This window comes from Chelonia mydas, chromosome 8, assembly GCF_015237465.2.
Source record: "Chelonia mydas isolate rCheMyd1 chromosome 8, rCheMyd1.pri.v2, whole genome shotgun sequence".
In the NCBI taxonomy this organism is placed as follows: Eukaryota; Metazoa; Chordata; order Testudines; family Cheloniidae; genus Chelonia; species Chelonia mydas.
Window position 1 is genome coordinate 55,014,700 of NC_057854.1, and position 23,069 is coordinate 55,037,768.

A 23,069-nucleotide genomic window follows, 5' to 3' on the forward strand; every position below is an offset into this window, starting at 1 on the left:
ACCCTTTAACACTACCTGTTTGCTTGTACAGAGACCAGAGATACCTGTAAAACTGTTTCATTGATTTTTTAACAGCTTTATTGGAAGTATAACTCCTTAATAAATAGGGCTGTTCAAGATAGCACAATCTTCACTTTATGTAGATGCAAATGGGTCCAATCACTTATAGAAAAGAGCAGGATGAGATTTTATTCGGGTCTTGATAAAGTTTGGCAAGCAAATTCTACCACCTTAGAGGGGGAAAAGTTTCTTTTGTTCATGTTCTTATATACTATTCTATGTACTGAATTCACAAATGTCTCAGAAGCTGCCAAAGTACAGGCTCTGAGTTGCAGAAAAATTGTTTTTAAAAATACCTTGCTGCCCTATTCTGATTGATCTAATGTGTACCCAGTATGCTTGGGGTAAAAAATTCAGGATTGTTCATGACATACTGTCAATGATGTTGTCCTCAAACACTCTGACAATTTCCTTCTTCAAAGCAGCAGTGAAACTTGGTAGTGTGTCAGGAATGCATCACAGCATGTATTTTACATATACATACTTTTTTTCCCCAGGCCTGCTAAAAGTTAGATAGCTCTCAGTAATTTTCTGACCAGTTACTAAAACTGATTTAATATGGATGAAGGTCTGTCATTAGCCAACAATACCTAAGCAATGTTCAGTTCATGGGCATTATGATGTCTGGGTCCACCTCTCAAATATTCCACCATAGTTAGTTCTAGTGTGTGGAGTATCATTGCTGTACAGAGTAGGAAAGGAGTCAGAGACTGAAAAAAGCTGGGGGGTGCTCACTGTGGAACGTTAGACCTAAGCCTAGGCTAATTTAGTTGTATGGATCAGAACTTTAAAATGTAGTTAGAAAAACTTCAGTTACTTAGATTTGAAAGTGCTATGCTTTAGAATAATGCTGAATGAGCCACGTTAAGTTCAGTATTAACCAATTGTAGAAAACCTGGTCAGTCATTTTGCTGTGAGAAAAATATATAAATAAAAATAGTAAATGAAACAAACTGCTCTAGCAACTCCTAAAATTTTGCTTTTAGTGGGTAGGTTCACTTCCATTTATGATGATTTATCTTTTAAATAAAGAGCTTGTTAGTGACCTGTGAACAAACCCACAACTACAACATTGATAGTAATTCTGTGGTGCAAGGATTTCCTGAAAGGTACCTTTTAATGTGTTTGCATCAGCAGCCAGCATTAAGTGCTGAGTTTGGCACCAAGAAAGTTGGATGTGCAGCACTACACATTAGACAGACACCAAGTCATCCCAACCAACACTTTTACATATGAATAGAGAAAATGAATCAAACCATAATACCAAGTGCTTATGAAACAAATTAAGTACAATTCATATTATAGCACATTTGTCAGCTTGCACTATTAGAAAAATAAATACCATTTTAAGAAGTGTTTATCACCCACTGGTAATATTCTAAAAGCATGAACACTTCAGGTTTTACAAATATTAGCTCAACCCTTGTAATAAAACTGCTGTACAGAAAGCACCTTCAACAGGTGTCAAAATATTTGGAGCTAAAATGATTTTTAAATAAAAATTCAGTTATGTTCAGAAACACCATTCAAATTTAATGATCAGTGTTGCATACTAAAGTACAATACTGTAGCAGAGGCAAAAGCTTAGATGCTCATGTACAGTGGTAAATTAAATATCCCACTCCATCTCTATGAACGCCAAGATTGTCTCTCTGCCTCAATAACTATCTGCCACTTTCACTTCAACAGGTAATATTCTGCTGAGTATATAAAAAGTTATAAAAAGACAATCATAAAAGGTTAAGTAGTGGCAGGCATGTCAACTTTAATAAAAAAAGCATTGTATATGTTAAATAAGGCTTCTTGTTACAGACTGTTCCAGTTACTGGGGTGTGGGGGGAGCCTGAAAAACCAACTGTCTATAACCAAAAACCCTATTCTTCCTGCCCCCAAACACACATTCTAAGGGAAAAAATGTGCAAATTGGCAAAACAAACATTGGGGGGAAGCTCTTGAAATGATATGCCCAATCAGTTCTTAGTTTCTCTTGCAATATTATCAGTTTCCAAAATTTAAGTAACAAAATCCAAAAATACACAACACCCTTCATCTTTCCAAAAAAAGTATATACAGCACATTAATAGTATGCAATATGCAAAAGCTTTGTGTTGCTGTTGGCAACTTCTATACCCTCCCCTACCCTACTGACATGTACCTCTACTAAAACACAATTACATCACTAAGCCTGTTAGTTTGCCAGGGGCACTTAAAGTGGTTAAAATTTGTAAGTTTTTGTATATGGGCTCCATTCATTTGACTCTGGGTTGTAGATTTCAACTGTATTCAGGAATTCATTGCCATCAAATCCTCCAACTGCATAAATGGTGTTTGCCACAGCTGCAATACCAGCATTGCTTCTTGGAGTAGTCATGTTTCCCATCATCTTCCATTCATTTTTAGCAGGGTCATACATCTCCACACAACTGACAGCACGAGAACCATCAAAGCCTCCACCAACAAAGAGTTTTCCTATTTAAAAGGGAATGATAAAAGTTTAACCTCTTATGTTCCATAAGCCTCTACTTCATGAACTACTTGTGTACATCTGCAAAAAATAAATTATTAAACTAAGTCAACATGAAGGGAGGTTGAAATCTAGGAAAAGGGATTTTGTGTATTCCCAATACCACCAAACTACTTGTGCACTCTTGGTTATCAACACTGTTTTCTGTACTTATTTCAGAATTACTTCCATAACACTTTCCCATTAGCGTTCGAATGTTGTTTATCTAGATAATGGATGATGATTTCACTAGATACAACTTCCATTGTCTGAAGTCCTTTATAAAAATCAAGCCCAGGAAGCATGTGGAATGTCGTCGCCGCCTGCCAATCATTTGCTTAACTGGCTGAAAGATTCGAAACTTACCATCATGAACAGCCACTCCAGCTCCACGCCTAGCCACATTCATAGGTGCAATCAGAGTCCAGGTGTCATTCTCTGAATTGTAACGCTCTACACTGTTCAGACAATTCCAGGACTCTGCTCCTCCAATTATATATAAATATCCACTTAGCTCACATACTGCAGACTGATGTCTACCTACAAATCAGAAGCCATCAGTTATATCCAGACCCCAAAAAACCAAACACCCATCACTCCTAAGACTTTAGCAACACAGACTTGCTAGTGCATGGCAGCTACCTTTTTTTATTAGAAATAAAATATGCACATAGGCAGCAACATTAAAATTCTCCTTTAAAAACAGCGCAACAAACTTACGAATGTTAAGTGGAGCACAGCTTGTCCAAGATTTTGTTATAGGATCAAACACATCACAATTTTTCAGTCCCTTCCGCCCATAAGGATCTGAGCCACCAACAACGTACAGCTTACCATTCAAAGCACATACTCCTGTTTGTATATAAATAAAAGTGATTATCATCTAATAAATTAGTAAGGAACTAAACAGCCACAGTCAACAAAACAGCCATTACCTGCATTGCAACGACTGGTTCTCAGTTCTGGAACAGGAGTCCAGTCATCTATTTCTGGATCATACATTTCCCCACAACTCAAGTCATCAGAGTGGCCATTTGACCCCCCTACAACATACAGCTGTCCCTAAGTGGAAGAAAAAACAACCACTGTTTCACATGTGAATTGAAATTAATTCTGTTCCATAGCAATTCACTGGTATTAATTACAATTACTCAACTGCTAGCAACAGAAATTGCAAGGGGAAGTCCTGATGTACAAGAACAATTAAGTTATCAGTTAAATATGATGTAGTTTACCGTGAACCTGTATGTTTCTTTTAAGGATTGACAAATCCAGCTTTTCAAGATACAACCCCAGAGATGTAACCAGATACCAAACAAGACTAGTGTATCAGTATTTATTACTGAAACTTAAGTTACATTTTAAGAAAAACGGTCTTTTCTGCATTGTCAGGGATCTCTACATCTGTAATTGAACGTTATCTTTATCATTGCCGAACAACCTCCTCAAAGGCTGGAGCTACCAAGGAGGACACTGCAAATGAAGAAAAATGTGAATGCTTGACAGAACTATTTCCAGAAGTCTCTAGGGTCAGCTCTCCTCAGCACAACATGTTCTAATGGACACAGATTAAACCCCTCTATTTAATTATTAGTCAAACTGAGAAAGTGTTTTCTTCACTAATTCCCTTACAAGCAAATAAAATCCCTCCTGGCCAAACCTATAGAATTGGCTGCTTTTGAATACTGAAACACTAACTGTCCCACTTGGCAGATGGGGCATGAAATCATAAAATCCTCTGCATAGCTGCAATATTTCTTTTTGAAACACTATCCTAGAAATTCTGAATACCTTTGAGTGGATTTGTGGACATTTTAGATCTAAATCTGTTTGTCCCATCCTTACTTTCTCTCACACAATCCAAATAATCTACATGGGCATTTATACATCACAAGAAAATGCTTTTTTTTTTTTTTTTTTATCTGCACATACCATTAGAACTGCCATCTGGAATCGGGCTCTTGGTGTTCTCATAGGTGCGATAAAAGTCCAACGGTCCTTTCGTGGATCATAGCACTCTACCGTGCGCAGACATTCCTCTCTGTTATAACCACCTAACAGTAAGCCACAAGAAATCACATGCAAGGAGTTTATTGGGAATCAAAGTAAGTCTTAAACATTGTTTACTAGCTTCATTAAAGTTAGCACAGAATCTCTGAACCTTGTTCAGATCACTTCGTTATGCAAGGTACTGTATATTAGACATGGTTCAATCCAAACAAGTTTGGGCTTTAATTATTTTATTGGTATTTTTACCTGCAGCTATTAGCTTGCCATTAAGTTCCGCTGTTCCCAACCCAGATCGAGCATACTGCATTGGAGACAGGGGCTTTTCTATAAGGTCATCTGGTTGAATCTCAAAACTCATGCTCTTCAGCAGTCGTGGAGTACTAGTTGGAGAGCTCTGAGGGCTGTTACGCCCATGAAGAAAAATCACACAGAACACACCATCCAAAACAGCAAGACACAGGTAGGTATTATCTGAAAAACAATTTTTAAAAACTTTTCTATATTTAAAATAACTAGCTGCTTCCAAATTTAAGCCTATACTTAACCCTAACAAGTCTGGAGATTCTAAAATATTAATACAGTTGAGATTTACAGACTCCAAATTCACTCCAGTTATACAGACGCACTGTATCAGACAACTCAATTAAGATTCTACCTAAAAAAACCCCATAAATCAATCTGAAAACATTTTAGGCTGAAGTCTCCACCCCCAGCACAAAATAACTTCTGTTCATGGTTCACTTGTAAATAATGCACTTGTCCACCTTCCTCACAATTCACCAAAATGTTCCATCCTTGGCCTCAAAATATCTGGGCTTTGATCTCAGCTGTGCTACAGACCTGAGTGACTGTGGGCAATTCACTTTATCTGCTTCTCTACCTGTAAAATGGGGACAATACTTCCCTATCCCATAGGGGTATTGAAGGAAATTAATTAATGTATGGAAGGTGCTCAGATGCTATGATTATGTGCAACAGGGAAAACCCTAAACAAAAAAAGCGTAGACACTTACTTGAAGTCTTTTCGGAGGCAACAATTTTCCAATCATGTTTAGGACTCTGTACAGTAGCATTTGGAGAAGAAAAGCTTCCAGAGGAACTGCTACTTATCTGCTTGTGATCGTTCTCACGTGGTTGCTTTTTCTGCAAAATCAAAAGGCAGCTACAGAACCCTAGCCAGAGACCACACTTTGATCTACCTTTACTTCTCTAAACTAATCCACACAACTGAGGAAAATGCTTGATCGTTTCCACCTCTGCAAAGCATCATTTATAGCACACCTAAATTTTAAATAGAATTGCTTACATAATTAAAACACCGAAGTCGATTTACTCCCACCTTAGTATTTATTTCATCTCATACTACTACCTGAGCCTCTATCACAGACTCAGCCTTAGAAATCATATGCCTCTGAACTCCTTTTTAGAAGTCAAGCATGCACTTTCACTAGACAAAGCGTTTTCACACTTCCTGTATCTTCCAGATTAAAAAACAAAAAAAACCCCAAACAAACCCACATTCTTTGCCAGGCTTAATAAAATGGAAGTATGGATTTTCAAACACTCTCAGAATTTGGGCTAACCCTACAATGCCCATTTCTGATTGGTTTTTAATAGATTCCTATTCCTCAGATTAGAGGCCCTTTCACACAGCACAGTCAACCTGTGGAACCCATTGCCTGGGGATGTTGTGATGGCCAAAACTATAATGGGGTTCAAAAAAGAATTAGATAAGATAATGGAGGACAGGTTCATCAATGGTTATTAGCCAAGATGGTCAGGGACACAAGCCTATGCTTTGGATGGTCACTGGCTGCTAGATGCTGGGACTGGACGACAGGGATGGATCACTCAATAACTGGCTTGTTCTGTTCATTCCTTCTGAAGCATCTGGCATTGGCCACTGTTCGAAGACAGGATACTGGACCAGGTGGACCACTGGTCTGACCCAATATGGTCATTCTTGTGTTTTCATCTAAAATAAGTGTTTGTGATTTGGCTTCCAAATGATCCTGTCTTTATGATCCTGTTTAGTGATTTCTCTGATCTTACTTTTCTTATGCTAATACTTTGCAAGGAAGGGTTATTTTCTTGAGTCTCATCCCGAGTATAGTTTATTCAGTTTTTCACTTTATAAACTATTTATTTTTCAGACTTAACAGATATAAGGAAAAAAAACTTATTTCAGATCACATCACTGACAATGTTTGAAGTAGAAGCCAGGTAAAGAGCAAAAGTCCAACATTTATCAATTCTATTAATTCAGTGTAACAATGTTCTAAAACCCCACAGGTGAAATTTACACCTGTGTGGACCCTTGAACTGTATGGTTTTTCATATTAAGAAAAGGTAGCCAGATTTGTAAAATACTAGCTCCCAATCTAAGATTATCCAGAAGCTTTTCCACCAAGAATTTCCCATTCTCTGCACTACACCATATATATATCACATGGCAAGGCTCTGTCATCTGCCAACATTCTTTTACTTTACGTTGTAACAGACCAACTATCCAACAAGTTATATGTTTCTGAGGAGACCAAACAATGTGTTTGTTTTTGTATCTCAACTAAAACTGGTCTGGTCTTCTTTCCCACCTCCCCATTATGGTGAAACTATTTCAGTTTCAAGTATTAAATCCCACCAAGGCATTTTTTACAGCTTTTTGTACACATGGATGACCCTTAAATTATTTGAGGATTTTTAAAGATTGAATTAAATCCTCCATGATAGTGTATCTAAAAAAAATTATTGCTGTACACAGTTTAAACATATTTGCCCTAGTTTCTGCAAATATGAAAAAAAAATCAGAGTTAAGTTTACTTTGGTCCTTGGCTTCCAAGTATGAAAACTGCCAATATTTGATCTACTGAGTCGGAACAAAATTAATCCAATAGAATCATTAAATACCACTGAGGCAAACAGGGTTTATTTACTCAACTCTTCTCTTTACAGATTTTCATTTTTAAAATCCATGCTCTATGCAACCATAAATGTATTTTTAAAGTTTACTAAAAAAAACTTTACCAAAATCAGATTGCTTCTGTCTGCAATTCTCATTCCTATGACTTCAGAAATCAAAGTAAAATTGCATTTAAACTCAATATATGAGAACTAGAGGCAATTCAAATTTGGACACAGTAACTCTTATTTGGGTATATCAGCCCATCCATTTCTTTTTAAGTTCCTTTCTTGAACTAGTTAAAAAGTTTGGTGGGTGAGCAGATAGAAGTGGGAAGATTCATGAACTTGGCATTTATAAAATCAAGGACTAACCACAATAGCTGAAGACAAATGAACATGCTTTCCTGCGCAACTCTGCCAATATACCTCTGCTCTGGCTTTCAACCTCTCTAACTATTCCATACTTCTGCTTCTTGCTAAAACTAATAATTGTGCAAAGTTGTCTATTTTTTCAAGGATGTGAACAAATAAGAACTAGGATTAAATCACCAAATTCAATTTAACTTGTGACTTATGCCTGAATTTAAACACAGATGAAAGTTGAATATATATTACATCACCCATCTGGCCCTACAATCAAAAGAATTTATTGCCTCCTTTGCAAGTCCATGCTTACACATAGTTAGATTTTGCGCAAAGAAATTTCTCTAGAATTCCTTTAATGCTTGGCTCCTCTTACATTCAGTCTGCACCCCTCTTGTTTTTAGCCAATTACTTTTTCAATCATGGCATCCACATTTTCTAATCCATATGAACTGTGTAAACTAGACACTCCCACACTCTTCTCAAGCTATTAATATTAAATTTGATTTTTCTAATATTTCTATTATAGAATCTCTTGTACTGGCCTCCCTCTTCTGTATCTTTTCAGTTATTTGATAATTTGGGTTTTGTTTTTAAAAACACACATTTAGCACTGAAATTAGTACGGTTAACAACAAGATGAAGCAAGTGAACCGCCAATACCAACACAGAAGCTGTTTCTGCAAAATGTTTTCCCATCTGCATTAATCATCGAGATACTGCTTCTTCCCTTTACTATAGTACACAAGATTTTAGGTGTGCTATAAATTGCTCTAACCAAATTTGTACCTGATGAAACCTCAGACCATGTGCAATTTGTACCTGCACAAACTGAATGTGGTCATCATCACTGCCATACACCTCAGCCTGTCCATCTAGTAGATTTCCATCAAGCAGCTTGTGATCAGCTGAGTAGTACAACGTTTGAACCTGCAAAACAGGAACAGAATACCCATGTGGCTGCTGTCTCCATAGCTACTTAACTACAGGCAGATTTACACAAACTCCAGAAGGTCCTCTCCAGCATAGCTCGTCATGTCATCTCATCTTAATCTAGTAGAATGGCAAAATTAAAAGGAAGCAGACGTCATGGTGAAAGTCTTCAAATATCGGCTGAAGGATCCTTGATTTATCAGCTTGAAAGAAATCTTCATTTTTCAAGGACTTCTATTATTTCCCAATACAGTAACTAATATATATGACAAGTACAATGTACATTATCTTTCAGAATAAATTATACAAATCCACAATCTCATGCAAGCACTCGTTATTCCCCGCAAACAAGTTTTCTGAATTGCAAACACAATGCTTTCTGTGGCCTCCCCCCCAAAAATGGGAGGGGGAGGGGGCATGTGAAGCCAAAAATTGGATTCTAAAAAGGAAAGTAAGGAATTGGAAGAGGGGAGCAAAAATGTAAGTTCTGGAGAAAATGTTGCCCATGATTTGTTACCAAATGCAATACATTAATCAAGGGCACCTGAGTTGCAAATGGGAAAATCAGAGCATTTTAAAAAATAACTACTGAAAGGGGAAACATACATGTGAGAATATATTTGACAGTATAAACATGTACTTTTGCCTATACAAAAGTATTCTGATTATCTACCGTGCCTGGAATAACAAACTGGAAAGATTTTATAATGAGCAACAGGTTTTGTGAACTTCATTTTTCCAAGCAAGTTAAAAATTTAGAATTCTGCTACGATTTCCATCAAATGCAGATATTAAAAAAATTGCCCACAGTGTAACTGTACTAGTGGTATTCATGAGTAAAGCCATTAAACAACACACAAAACATTAAAAATAAGATATCCTGTAAAGGAGTAAGTAAACACCATTAAATCATCATCATCGTTCTCTGCCCACAGCGGATTTTCTTAGGAGAACTGGGGCAGGACTGCTGCTTCATTACGTGTCAATACACTTGAGGTTTCTTCTTGGTTCTTCAGCCTTGGTATCCTAGTTTTGTTAATAAACCTATGGGGAGATAAATCAATGGGGAGGAACAACCATTAGAAGCTTTTACCTACTTCTCATTAACAAGCAAAAAAACCTGTGGAAGAAAACATTTAAGAATCTACAGCAAGTTTCAGTACCACCTCCCCATTTCCAAAGCAAAGTTAAATGCACTTTGAAGTTGTTAAACAGCACACAGTGAGAAAACAAAAACAAAAAAGGAAAGCAGAAGACCAGACTGAACAGTTCATTCAGCTCACCTGGACACCCCCCCCGTTTCTCAGCTTATGGGTACCTATAGTAAAATTTAAATTCTTTAGGGTCATGGTTAAAAAAATAAAAGAAAAAAGGGATCAACCTTCATGTCACAGAAGTTTAATTTTTTTAAACTATTTAATCCCATTTTCTTAAAGACTAACCTCTTCCATTAGATCTTCCAGACTGTCTCCATTTTCCCAGATGCTGCGCTGCACCCAGTTGATTACCTTTGTGTATAATTTGCCATTGCTAGGCAAGCCAACATTGTCTTCAAGCATTACTTCAAGCTTGAGTTAAAAATAAGAGTAGTTAGTGTCCCTCTTACACTACTGCATACAAGTTATAAGTTTACAGCATGTCAGTATTTTACTGAAGTTAATTATTCCTAAAGAAATTAAAACAGGACAGAATTTTCTAGCTCTGCATACTGAAAATGAATGCGTATACTACTTTTTACCATTCCACCAATGGTCAGCCCCTGGCTGTTTTCCTACACCCTGGCAACAGAAATGATAATTTTGCATCCTTTAATTTTGACTTAATATCTAAAGTCTTCTCAGAATAGAAGACTGCATGTATCATGCACAGCCAAGTGTCATGGCACCAATAAATGTAATCTAATGAAGACTTCTAACAGAAAAATGTTATATAAAATGCTAGCATACAATGTTAAACAATTTGAAAACTACTCTGCAAACTCAGCATGTATGAAATGTTTCCACCATTGAAAAAGGAACCAGCAATTTTTACTGTTTACCTTACTATGGCTATTAGCCAGTATGTGCAGTGGCGGTGTCCCTAGCCTGTTTCCCAGAAGCTGGGAATGAGCAACAGGGAATGGATCACTTGATGATCACCTGTTCTGTTCATTCCCTCTGGGGCATCTGGCATTGGCCACTATCAAAAGACAGGATACTGGGCTAGATGGACCTTTGGTCTGACCCAGTATGGCCGTTCTTATGTTCTATCCCTCATACCTTAACTACCTAGGTTTATTTCGTTACAAGATTAAAGAAACAGCTTTAAATTGCTACTAACCTTTAACCGTGGAAGCTTGAGAAATTCCTCCTGTTCTGAAATATGCAACAAATGTTCCTGAATGTAACCATCAATCTTGTTCAACAAACGTGAGTCTCCCATACAACTTGCGAAGTTCCGGTAAGAGATGCAGCTCTGAACGTCCATCTTAGAGAGTAAGTAATCACCACAAACCTTTAAAAAAAAATTGAGTAATATCCCAAATTTACTAGTAGCATATTACACTTTTATACATACATTTCTTTTTCAACATATGTCAAACACTTAATATGAAAGATACCATAGAAAGGGAGCACAGTATAGTTATGATACAGATTTTCTGGTCAACTCTTTCAGAAAGGCAACATTTCAATCTCTAGTGGTTTTGTTAAATAAAATCTACCTAAGTACTTATGGCCTCCACATTATCTAAGCACCTATCAAGGTTCATATTGTTTATTCTTAAATGAATTTGTAGCCTGTCTCCCCTATCGAATGTGTCGTTTACAAACAGACTGCCAGCAACCAGGAATTTGAGAGTCAATGTGGATTATTCATATTCATATATGAGTTACAGTTTTTCAGGCCAAATTATGCTTTCTCTGCAAGCTCAATGCCTTCAGTGGGCTTGCACGGATGTAACTGACTGGAATTAAGTCAACAGTTCTAGTGATAAAACACCAGTACAGAATCCGTTTCTGTTATCTTGGCTCGACAGTGTTAACAGGTGTGGAAGTTGTAAGCACCCTTCTGTCACTAAAAATCAGTACATATGATTCTGAATACACAAAGAACAGATCGCCTGAGCGACAAGTAGTCATTTTAATCACTTTTCCACAGTACAATCTCACTTGAGTGTCCAGTTCACTTTAAATATACAGTGTTTTCTCTGCCCCTCAAAGGTTAATAATGGGACTGCTGTAGTAGCTGCAAATTATACCTGCTTGACTCTCTCCATCTTCAGCTTCTTTGCTGCAGAGTATACATCTTTTACTAGCTCTTTATCAGCTTTCAACCTATTAAAGAAATTTAGGTGTTATTCTAAAACAAATAATAATATTTATCTCTTATTGCTTATTAGGAAAGTAATACTCACTGAGCGGTGTAGGCATAATTTAATAAGACTTCAACGGCTTGTGGATTGAGATCATCAAATTTAACATGAGAAACTCCATGAGAATCACTATCACTGTTGAAGATTTCGAACAGGTAGGGACTGCAGCAAGCTAGGACTGCTCTATGTGCCAACATCTCATGTCCACATACCTTTATTTTAAAAACATACATGAAAGGACAGTAAAAAATTAAGAATGTACATTACAAAAATGCAAAGTATTATCCAGTCTTGTTCATAACTATATATTAGAAAAATTACTTTATCAATATACATTTTTTTCAATTTGCACCAGATGAATTAAACGGCTACATTTTCAACTATCAATATATGGTTTTTAACTATATTTCTCTGAATTTATATCCCATGGAAAATCAGATTCTAAAGTCTTAAGAGTCACAGAATCCATGTATACAGACAACAAAGAGCACTGTTTAAATGTTGCACCCAGATGACACTTTGTAACCTACCTGAAGCCGAACATCACAGAACTGACCACTTTTACGCAAGGCATTTAATTTGGCAACAGATGACTCTATGAAGTTTTCATCTTCGAACATCAAATACCCATTAGGAATCATTTTGCTGTTGGTTTGGCTGTCAAAAAAAAAAAAAAAAGTAAGTGTCTTTCAATTTGTAAAGTTTACATACACAGCACCAAAGTGTATAAACTATTTCCTTATTACCAGCTCCCTCTTTCAAAATATATAGACACTTTGTTTGATGTCAATAAAATAGAGAGCAGTGACCCATTTAAAACTAGACTGGACAAAATGGACTGGCAGAGGGAGGATAACAGCTCTTTTCCATCTCTAATTTCTATGATTCTAAGATTCGTGCTGTATGTTCATCTGAACTAATTTCCACTGGTTCTCTGGACTCCGTGCCATGCATGGTTCATTAGGTCTGCACAATATAACCATTTCAGAGGTCAAAGAAAGCAAATTCATAGTTGAAAAGTTCCAGGATTTCAACTTTCTGTTTAAACTACTCTTAAGGCCTACTTTATATACAGTTTTCAACTGTACAAAAAAAAAATCTTTAAAAAGTTTAGCTTTATGTAATAACATTAGAATGAAACATCCTGAACAATTAGCAAACATATACTTAAAGGATCATTATCAAGTTAGAAGTCTTTTCTACCTGCAGTTTTACCTATTTATAAATAATGCCCATGGTCTGATCTACATAGCACCACAGTGCAAACTAGAGGAGAGTGAATTAATTTGTAGAGCTGTCTAACTGCCCTGTGTGGACTCTTCTGATATAAATGAAAAGGCACCTAGTGCATATTAATCTAGTCATATTAACGCACAGCAGGTAACTTTTAGGTTGAGGCAGCAGGGTCTACACAGGCAGTTAATAATGCTCTACAGTTCATACTCCTGTAGTTCGCACTGCAGCATCATGTAGCGAAACCCTAAGATTATTATAACAGGAGAAATTATTTTTTCAAAGTTTACTTTGTGCATTTGACAGCAATTTATGTGTAGTCAGTTTCCCTGGTTCCCTGGACTCAGTCAAATCAGTCACTTCTGTTTGTGTGTATCATTCACATAGCTATAGGTGAAATAGAAAAGTGTGACTGCAAGAATTTCAAAAAAGGACAGGGAAACTCAGAGGCAGAATAGTACCTGAAGTGACAACTTATTTGATGAGTTTGACAAGACTTCAAATTTAAAGAAGCCTGTAGGATTGACAAGGAAAATGAGGATGTAACTTCAGAAGTACCTAATGAAGGTGTTAGACATGCGTTTGAAAATCCCACGCTATAAAGTTAGCCAAACAACTTTTCAGAAAAGAACATGAAGTATGTTATTTCTAATTTATTATTACAAAACAATTTGCATTTTTAGTTTGCAATTAAAGGCATGTAATTAGCATAAGATTTAATTTTTTTAATATTTTAAGGTCAGACTGGAAACTAGAGTAAAGATTAGTACTAAGAAAGATAAACCATATTAAAAAAAAACCCTGTAAATCACTGATGTAAATCCGATTACTTCAGTCGTTTACTAGAGTAAATTACCACAAATAAACGTACTAATGATAAGTTTCACTTAATTACAAGCTTCTTCCTTTGCATGCACTTTCATTTATAGTCAAATAGTATGTTATGTCTGCCTATTACAGTAACAGAACAAAAATTTGCTAACTACAATTATATGTTTTATCTTATACACATTTAATTAATAGCATTAACTCACCTGCTAAATATAATGCTGTAAATTTATAACTGGGAAACCTTAAATAATCCAATAGTAATGGCGTGTTAAATCAGAGCACGTCACTTTAATATCTTCTTATATGAAGACAATTTGCTGAAGTGCAGGCAGACGGGTTGTGTCCTGTGAGCTGCAATGACTATTCCAAAACTAGCAGGCTTGCAAATGATGTAATCAAGTCCTTAAGAGCTATAGACATGAATTTCTTCTGTGATAATCATGCATCATAATCTGCAACAAAAGTTAATAATTAAATATAAAACAAAATAATTTCAGTATTTTATGTTTCTAGCCCTGGATTTGACAAGGATATTAATTGCTTAATCTGAATGTTTAACTGTACAGTTAACTTCTCTCTATAATCTATCCTCACAAATTTTGTTCCAAGTACTCTCACACATTTTTTAATGGCGACCTCAATACATTCTCAGCTGGCAAAAAGTAATGGTCGTAGAGTTTAAGGTCAAAAGGGACCACACGGAGCACCCACACACTAATTCTAACAACCAAAATTAGACCAAAGCATTACAGCTCACAGGAGAGTAAAAATTATGTGCCACAAGATGGATGATGTAATATCTTCTATTGGACCAACTTCTGTTGGAGAGATATATGTTTCGAGCCTCGTGTCTCTAATATCCTGGGACTGACACAGCTACAACTACACTGCATACAATTATGTGCCACAGGAAGAGAACAGGATGGACCCAGGTTCACCAGCATCCAAGGTGCCCACAATGGAAGGGAAATGATTAAGTGAGATATACTCACAAGATAATGCTGGCAAGTGACCACACCCACATGCTGCAGAGGAGGAAACACCCCCAACTCCCCACCCCCAAGGTCACTGCCAATCTGATCTGGGGGAAAATTCCCTCCCTACACCATGATAGCGATCAGTGACCCTTTGATCATGCAAGAAAACCAGTCAGCCAAGCATCAGAGCAGGAATGCTTGGTGCTAACTCAGAGCCCTGGCCCTCCCTATCTAATGTCTCATCTTCAGCTGTGGCCACCCCTGATGCTTCAGAGGAAGATTTAAAAACAACAACTCCTCCTCCTACACTTGGGGAAAGGGAAATACCTTCCTGACCCCTGCAGGCAGCTAGCTAAACCTTGACGCATGAGCTTTTAGAAACGTAAAATGTAAACCTGAAGTGAGCCCCAGCTGTTGAGCCCTAGCCGTTACCATCACAAGCAACCCCATCATACAATTACACTCAAATTTGTCCAGCTCTCTGTCAAAACTAATTCAGTTGTTTGCTCCAAGATTCCTATTAGAAGACAGTTCCAGAACTTCATTCCACTTTCTGACAGTGACAGAAATGCTGAATAATCAACTACAAAATGTCCCTTTAAGCTATATAGTTAAATAAAAAACTTAACTCTTTATTTAGAATCCTTTAACAATGAAACTGAAATTTAACAAATACAAGAGTAAATGTCTAAATTTGCAAGTCAACATTTCTCATATACATTGTATCATTTAGAAAGGTAGACGTTTGAATTTCCACAACCAAAAAAAGTTCATTTTAATTTAATATTTAAAATCAGACTTAAAGAAACACTCGACTGCTTTAAAAAAATTATACTGAGATTATTTTGATACTGTTCTTAAAACAGTTTAAATAATTATATTTGTTGGGCATAGAAAGGAATTTGGAGAACTAGATGTCTTAATAGATTCATAGATATTAAGGTCAGAAGGGACCATTATGATCATCTAGTCTGACCTCCTGCACAAGGCAGGCCACAGAATCTCACCCCTCCACTCCTGAGAGATAGATAAGTAATCTTCAGTAATAAAATATAGTGTTATGCTTCTAGGTCTGTGGTTCAAATCTTGCCAAATTCTATAGTAACTGGTGTCTTACGTGAAACAAATTTGAGTCTTAATGCAGTTTCTACTGAAAAGGAGTTCACTACATATAAACCACCATCATAAATGACATTAGTTGTAGAGGTGCCATAGACTGAATGGGTGAAGAGACATTACTTAGTTTGTCCTGTAGAAAAGTAATGAGATACACCAACAGGGTAATATGAATAAACCTGGACTGCATTTGCCTGTTGGGTTTTTTTTAATTTTATTTTATTTCTGGAATAAACTCTTCCAATCTTCACTGCTGTCAATCAGCTCTTTCCCTGAACACTACATTCCCTTAATATTGTGGGGAAAGCAAAAGAACATTGTTTTTTGTGCCAGGCCCACATACTTGTGTTTGTAGGATTAAGACTCTAAATTTTAAAATTTGATAAAATCCTGTAGCAAAAATTTGATTTTATGATCAAATAAAAAGGAACTTAATTAACCCAATAAACCTTTTTAGTTGCAGCAGGCTTTCTTGCTTTTCATGTTCTATTTTGCAAGAAATTTAGGTCACACTTATGTCTACTTGTAGTCCATTCATTATTTAGAAACCAGAATATAAAACCTGAAGTCTTCATGAATAGGTTTCCTTGCTGAGTTATCCTGAACTCTCTCGCATTTTTTTATAATGATCAATAAATGTCTTTGTATGTCTGGATTTGTATTTGAGGTAAAGATAGTTTAAAAAAGGGACTAAATGTGTTTAAGATACATCAACACACTCTAGACCAGAGAGTATAGTCCTATGTATGCGGCACAACTTACTAAAGAGAGAGATCTTGGAATGGTCATTAAGGACTACAATGTCTTCAACAAAATGTAACAAGGAGGTGACATAACCACATAATCTTTAGTTGTAGTATCAAATGAAAAATGGGTCAGTGAATTTACTATAACATATCTGTTAGCTGAAAATATATCTCAAACTTCTATTTAATACGTTTTAAACTTTGTTTCACCTTTTCTTTCCTGAAATTATTCCAGTTTTAATTCTTTCCCAGATTAGGTTATTATGTCCTCCTTCCTGATGCACCTGCTTTCAGCATGCTTCTTTTTTCCTCTTTCCACCCTCCACATTTACTCCTGGGGGAATTTTGCGCCACTACACATGTGCAAAACTTATGTCCCGCACCGATTTCTTTACTTCCCCACAGAAAAATGACTTTCTAAAGGAGAGGCAAAGGAAAGTTACAAGAGCGGTCATACGACCCTCCCCAGCAGTATGTTTTGGGAGCCCAGGGCAGCCTGCAGAAAGGTAAATCACTGTGGGGCAGGTGCGGGACTGGGGAAGACCTGGATGATGGCTCCTACCCTGCACCAGGCTCAGCTGCTAGTCCCAGCTGAGCTGGGGAGGACAGGACTTTCTCTTCCCATGCACACATCCAGACCCCTTCATACCCAGAGCCTCCCGCAAGCCTCCCCCCCCACACCCAGAACCCCCCCGATGAGACCCACTCCCCCTGCACCTGAAGCACCGCAACAAGCTACCTACCGGATCCCCATCCTACCGAGACCCCACCAGCTGCAGCTGGATCCCCACTCCACTGAGCCCCACTCTCTCAGCATCTGGACCCCCCCCCCCGCGAAGCTCTATCCTCCCCACCCCACCCCCCGCTGAGCCCCAACTACCTTCACCTGGACCCCCCTGCAGAGTCCCATTACCATTACACCCAGAAGCTCTCAACAAGCCCCTATGCATCCAGATCCTCCCCACAGCTGGATCCCCCACCGACCCGCCCACACAGAACTCTTTCAACTCACACCTGGATCCCCCCACACTAAGCCCCTCCATACTTGGATCCTGCCTTGCTGAGCCTGCCTGCCAATACCCAGTGCACCTGGCAAGAAGAGGCAGGGTCCTGGAGTGTTTCTGGGGCAGGCCTGGTCCTTGCACTGTGTCAGGGTTGGGTGCAGCCTCACCACTGAGTCTGTGTCCCCTGGGGTGGGGTGGGAGGGAGAAGAGATGGAGCTGCACAGTGATCTCCCACCTCTGTGCAGCCAGTGGCCTGTGCTCTCCCACCTCTGTGCAGGCTGGAGCCTCCACATTTATTTGACAAATAAAATTTGCAGAATTTTAAAATACTCTGTGCAGAATTTTTAGTTTTTTGGCACAGAATGCCCTCAGGAGTACACATTAGATACCATGTCCTCTAAACCTCTTCTATATTTTCTGCCTCTCCTACTTCTCTCACACTTCTCTCTATTTATTCCAATAATCACTCTCCCTTGACTTACCATACACCTACTCCCTCATTCATACTCACTCCCTTTTTTCATATGTAAAATTTCCCAGAACACTAATAAGCTGAACACTGGCCAGATAAAAAGCCAAGTCACACCCCCTCCTCAAGCTATTGGGAAAAGAAGCAGTCAAATTTGTCTTGCTTGCAGCAGCTCACCAATGCAATAATTTTCCATCGAGGAAGCAAAATCTAAACTTATGACAGCTAATATAATCAACACAGTACTGTGTGTCTGGTGGCTTCATCTTTTGTAGCTCCCAGCTAGCAGGTGTCTGACATCTGAAGCCCACCCCCACTAGTAACTGCTGGAAAGAACGGTTTTCTCACACCACACTATCTCCCCCATCCACAAGCCCCCTAGCTACTGCAATTATTGAGGTGATGGTGTGCCTCCACATATCTACCATTCCACAGCCTATATTCAGGGTCCTCCATCCTAGTGAATAACTCCAGTGTTTGCCTCTACTACCACTCAGCTTTTCCACACAGCATCAAATTACAATTGACCTGTTTCTTTTAAGTTTGTATTGCTGCTAAGTGAAACTGACAAAACTGGTCAGTTTTCACTTTACTGCACTTTGGGAAAAATTATGAGAGCCAATTGAGACACTGGAACTTTGCAGACAATAGGTGAATATGCTTGTCTTTTTCCTAAAATTTCATTCTATTCCTACTAATGAGGTAGCTCTGCTGATGGTAGCAACTGCAGAAAGCAGGAATGCAGACTAGCCACTGTTGTTTTATCTGCGTCATCTACCACTTCTCAGAGCACATACAGAGGACATGGAGATTAAGATACAGCAATGTATTCTCTACACCAACTTGGCAACCCCTTATAGGAAGTCAAAAAATATTTAAACCCCTCCCTCATTTTTACAACAAACAAGTCAAAGTATCAAGCCTATATAATAAATTTGGGTATGTGTGTTTTTGGAGGTTGACAAAATACTTTACCGTGAAGGGAAAGTACGTGCAGGGAGTAGGAGAGGAAGCTTTCCTTTGCTTTACACTGTAATAAGATCTTCAATGACTTATGAGCCTCTCCGGCCATGCCACCCTCCAGTAAGTCACTACCCACCAGTTGACACAGTGGTTCACATTAGCCCTCTAGCCATGCTACCACCAGTAGAACTGAACTCTGGGAAATTTCAGACACAAGCCTAGTTTAGACAAGATTTCATGAAGACAGCACTGTTCATATTTTTAATATCATTGCAACCTTAAGTTGGTTTTTCAAATGCAAAACCTAAGATTCTAGAGAACTAATGGTACTCAAGTTCTACTTCTTCCAGCAAGCCCTTCAGAAATGGGACAAAGGGATGAAAGAGTTGCAACAAGGCATCACATTTTAAACTGTTGAATTTTAGTTGTGTGAATCTTTTTATCCGAAACCAGAAGACAACCCACGGCACCTAAATCACTAGCCCCTACCTCCACCCCACAAAAGAACTGTAGCCGTCTCCTTGTTTAACATGCATTATGCATCCAGCTCTGGATTGGCTAAAATGTCCACTCCCTTCGGAACAGCCGCCGTTCAATCCCATGGGCTTGGCAACAGGAGCCGGCAACGTGGAGACAGGAACAAAAGAAACATCGGGAAGGGAGACTATCCACGTCCCTCTGCCACACTGCAGAGAGGGAGCGCAGAGGCGGTTGCGACACGACGTTCCCTGCAACCCCCACAGCTAGTGTGGCTTTAGCCGCATTGTTTCCTTTGTCAAGGAGAACTGGGGGAATGGGTCTGAGGATGGTGAGGAAGGCATCGCCCAGCCTCACAGTCACTATCCTTCTTTCCTCCCCCAGAAACCGACCCACTAGCACGCGAAAACCACGTGCCCGTCTCCCGGAGAGCGGCAGTGACCGGGGACTCCACCAGGCGGGAGGACGGCGGACGAGGCTCGCGCGCTAGGCCCCTGCTCCAGGCGGCGGGATCCGCCATTCGCGCGCGCGCGCGCCACGCTACAGGTGAAGAAGGGCGCCAGCCTGGGCGAGGCTGTGCAGCCCGCGCTACGACACGCGGTGCTCCAACATGGCGCCGCGCGCGGCCCGGCCACCAGACACATACCGCCTTACGCGGCCCGAGAGAAAGATACCGCCAGCCCAGCCTCATTGCCCCCCGGGCCTCCTCCCTCGCCCCCGGCCCCGGAGCCAGGTACCTGGTGTCTTTCAGCGCAGACGACACCGTTCATATTGAGAGCTTCCAGGCTGTGGACGAAGTCGGTTCGGAGACGCAGACCCAGCCCAGTACGGAGGCGGCGGCGGGGATGTCCGCGGCGGCGAGAGGGATCGGGACGGGAGGCGACTCAGACCGGAGTGAGCGCGCGCAAAGGCGGGGAAGGCGCTAAACTGCCGCCACCAGCCCGCTCCAGACCCTGCGACTGCCCCCGTCCGCGCGCGGCGCCGCCAATGCTCACAGAGACACTCCGCCCCCGGAAGCCGAGTAGGCTTTGGAATCATTCCGCCGAGAAACGAGTCCCGTCTGACAGCTCAGCGTTAAGATCTGCCCCCTCCCTCGTGTTGCAAAGTAGGGCAGTGGAAGGTGATTGAGCTGCGGCGACGGGAAGCTGCCGCGCGCTGCTACTGTCGCCGCCCAGAACTGGTTTCCTCCTGCTGCGGGCGGCTGGGCTGCATTTGCTGCCCTTACTTGTTGCGCCGCCGCCGTTGTGCTGCAACGGGACACCGTGCTTCCAAAAAAACTACAGAGCCAAGTATAAGCGTTCGCAAACGTCCCAAAGGTAATGGCAATAACCTTCCTGCTGCATTGCAGAAAGAAGCCCACTGGGCCTAGAGCCACCACGACTATGCTCCCTTGTGTAGCGTGCATAGGTGCTGGAACCGATGCTAAAGTGGTTTCCATCATATACAGGTTTTACAGTTTGGTTCAAAGACTCTGAGCACCCCCACCGTAAAAATTATTCCAGCAGCACCCCTGGTAGATTGCTAGCTAAACGTTGAGGATTATTAGTAGGGAAATGTCGTGATTTAGCCCCTCTTCCGCCCCTCCCCCATCTTAGCTTCTCCTGTTGATACACCAGTAAAGTGTACACTGTATGTCACCTCTCTGCTGTATATGAGGCCTTTCTTATTGGAGTTCAATCCTTATGTCCTGGAAAGCAAACCAGAAAGTCAGTACTAGAGCTAGGATTGGGAAAATCTCACATCTATGAGCTTGAGGGTTATCAGAGCGATTCACCAACTAAATACCTGCTTACTGATCCTCTGAGGTGGAGGATGGTAGCCAGGTGGACAACTGGCACTTAGAACAATAGTGTGTTGAAGGGAAAAGAGATATCTAGAGTGAAAAATAATAATAATTATACTAAAACATTAAGTATTTCTCTATATTACTATAAAAGTGTATGGCAGTTTATTCCCAAGTAAGAAAATAAAGCATTGTCCGAATTCTGAAGAGTTTACTGTCCAAGGCCTGGATCCTGCAATCGGTTCTATCCAGACGGATGCAAACACAGCGCTATTAGCTTCAGTGGGGTTCTGTGGACAGAGACACAAGGGGTTTGTCTGCACAGATCTGATTGTAGTATCAGGGCAGATTTTAATAACCTGTATTTACACACACCTCAACTGCTAGAAGAAGGCTTCATCCTCCCTGATTGAACTAACCTTGTTATCTCTAGCCTGATCCTTGCTTGCATATTTATACCTACCTCTGAAAATTTCCACTACATGCATCCGATGAAGTGGGTATTCACCCACGAAAGCTCATGCTCCAATACGTCTGTTAGTCTATAAGGTGCCCCAGGACTCTTTGCTGTATTTACACAGTAGTGTCTATCATAAAACCCTACAATGCTCTGCAGACTGTACAATTGGCTCCCTAATTCTCCAACCTATGCTTAAAGGTTGGCCAGGAAAAGGAAAAAAAATATATGTATATCAGTAGAATTTCTGAGAATTGGTCTTTAGCTATGTATAAAAATATAATGACAAACGTATTTTATGTCATCATCTTTTTAGATTCCTCATAAATTATAAGCCAGGCTGTCCGCTTAATGATGCATGACACAGTTATGCTTCTGACACAAAGTATTCGGGAAGCTGTGCATTATTAGATACTGTTTCACAATCTGAATATTTAAATTCAGTGGGGCTTCATGTGGGAGCAAGGGTCACCCTACATGGGACAGTTTTCAGAATCAGGACATAAAGTTTGATATTTGAACTTAAAGACGTTGTCAAACATGTAAACTCTAAAAATTAGCTCCCCTTGTTAGTGGTCCCATCTGTTATTTTATTTTGATTGCAGCAGTGCTCAAAATATGGTAGATACTATCCAAACACAGAGGAAGACAATCCCATCCTGGAACATCTATCTAAAAAGAATGAAGAGAGGGATAAAGAGATACAACATAAAGCAAAGATGTCAGGATGATGATAGGTACATGTCTTGTTAGGCCCTTAGGATATTTTTTGTTTTGTTCTTATCTGTTTAAAATAAAGAACTGCCCCATAACTTTGCTATTATTTGTTCTTGACCAGTCCCTGAACCACAAACACAAATTACTTTATTATTATTATTTTCAAAACCAGTA

General features: G+C 39.5%; 1 protein-coding gene across 2 annotated transcripts; it reads right to left on the reverse strand.

The window, feature by feature from the left end:
- Positions 1–1,142: 1,142 nt before the first annotated feature.
- Positions 1,143–21,027, reverse strand: LOC102936031 (influenza virus NS1A binding protein). Of its 2 annotated transcripts, none has more exons than XM_007056698.4 (15): positions 20,676–21,027; positions 14,390–14,638; positions 12,653–12,779; positions 12,165–12,334; positions 12,009–12,084; positions 11,090–11,263; positions 10,213–10,338; positions 8,660–8,767; positions 5,587–5,716; positions 4,820–5,044; positions 4,496–4,617; positions 3,499–3,625; positions 3,284–3,415; positions 2,930–3,103; positions 1,143–2,529 (listed from the first exon to the last, which is right to left on the reverse strand). In XM_007056698.4, the coding sequence occupies exons 3-15, from the start codon at positions 12,761–12,763 to the stop codon at positions 2,276–2,278; spliced, it is 1,929 nt and encodes a 642-aa protein (XP_007056760.2). In that variant the 5' UTR covers positions 12,764–12,779; positions 14,390–14,638; positions 20,676–21,027; the 3' UTR covers positions 1,143–2,275. The 2 variants fall into 2 exon arrangements, with proteins under 2 accessions (XP_007056760.2, XP_043409029.1); XM_043553094.1 differs by having other exon boundaries at positions 12,653–12,781; positions 14,396–14,638; positions 20,676–20,939.
- Between the last annotated feature and the right edge of the window lie 2,042 nt (positions 21,028–23,069).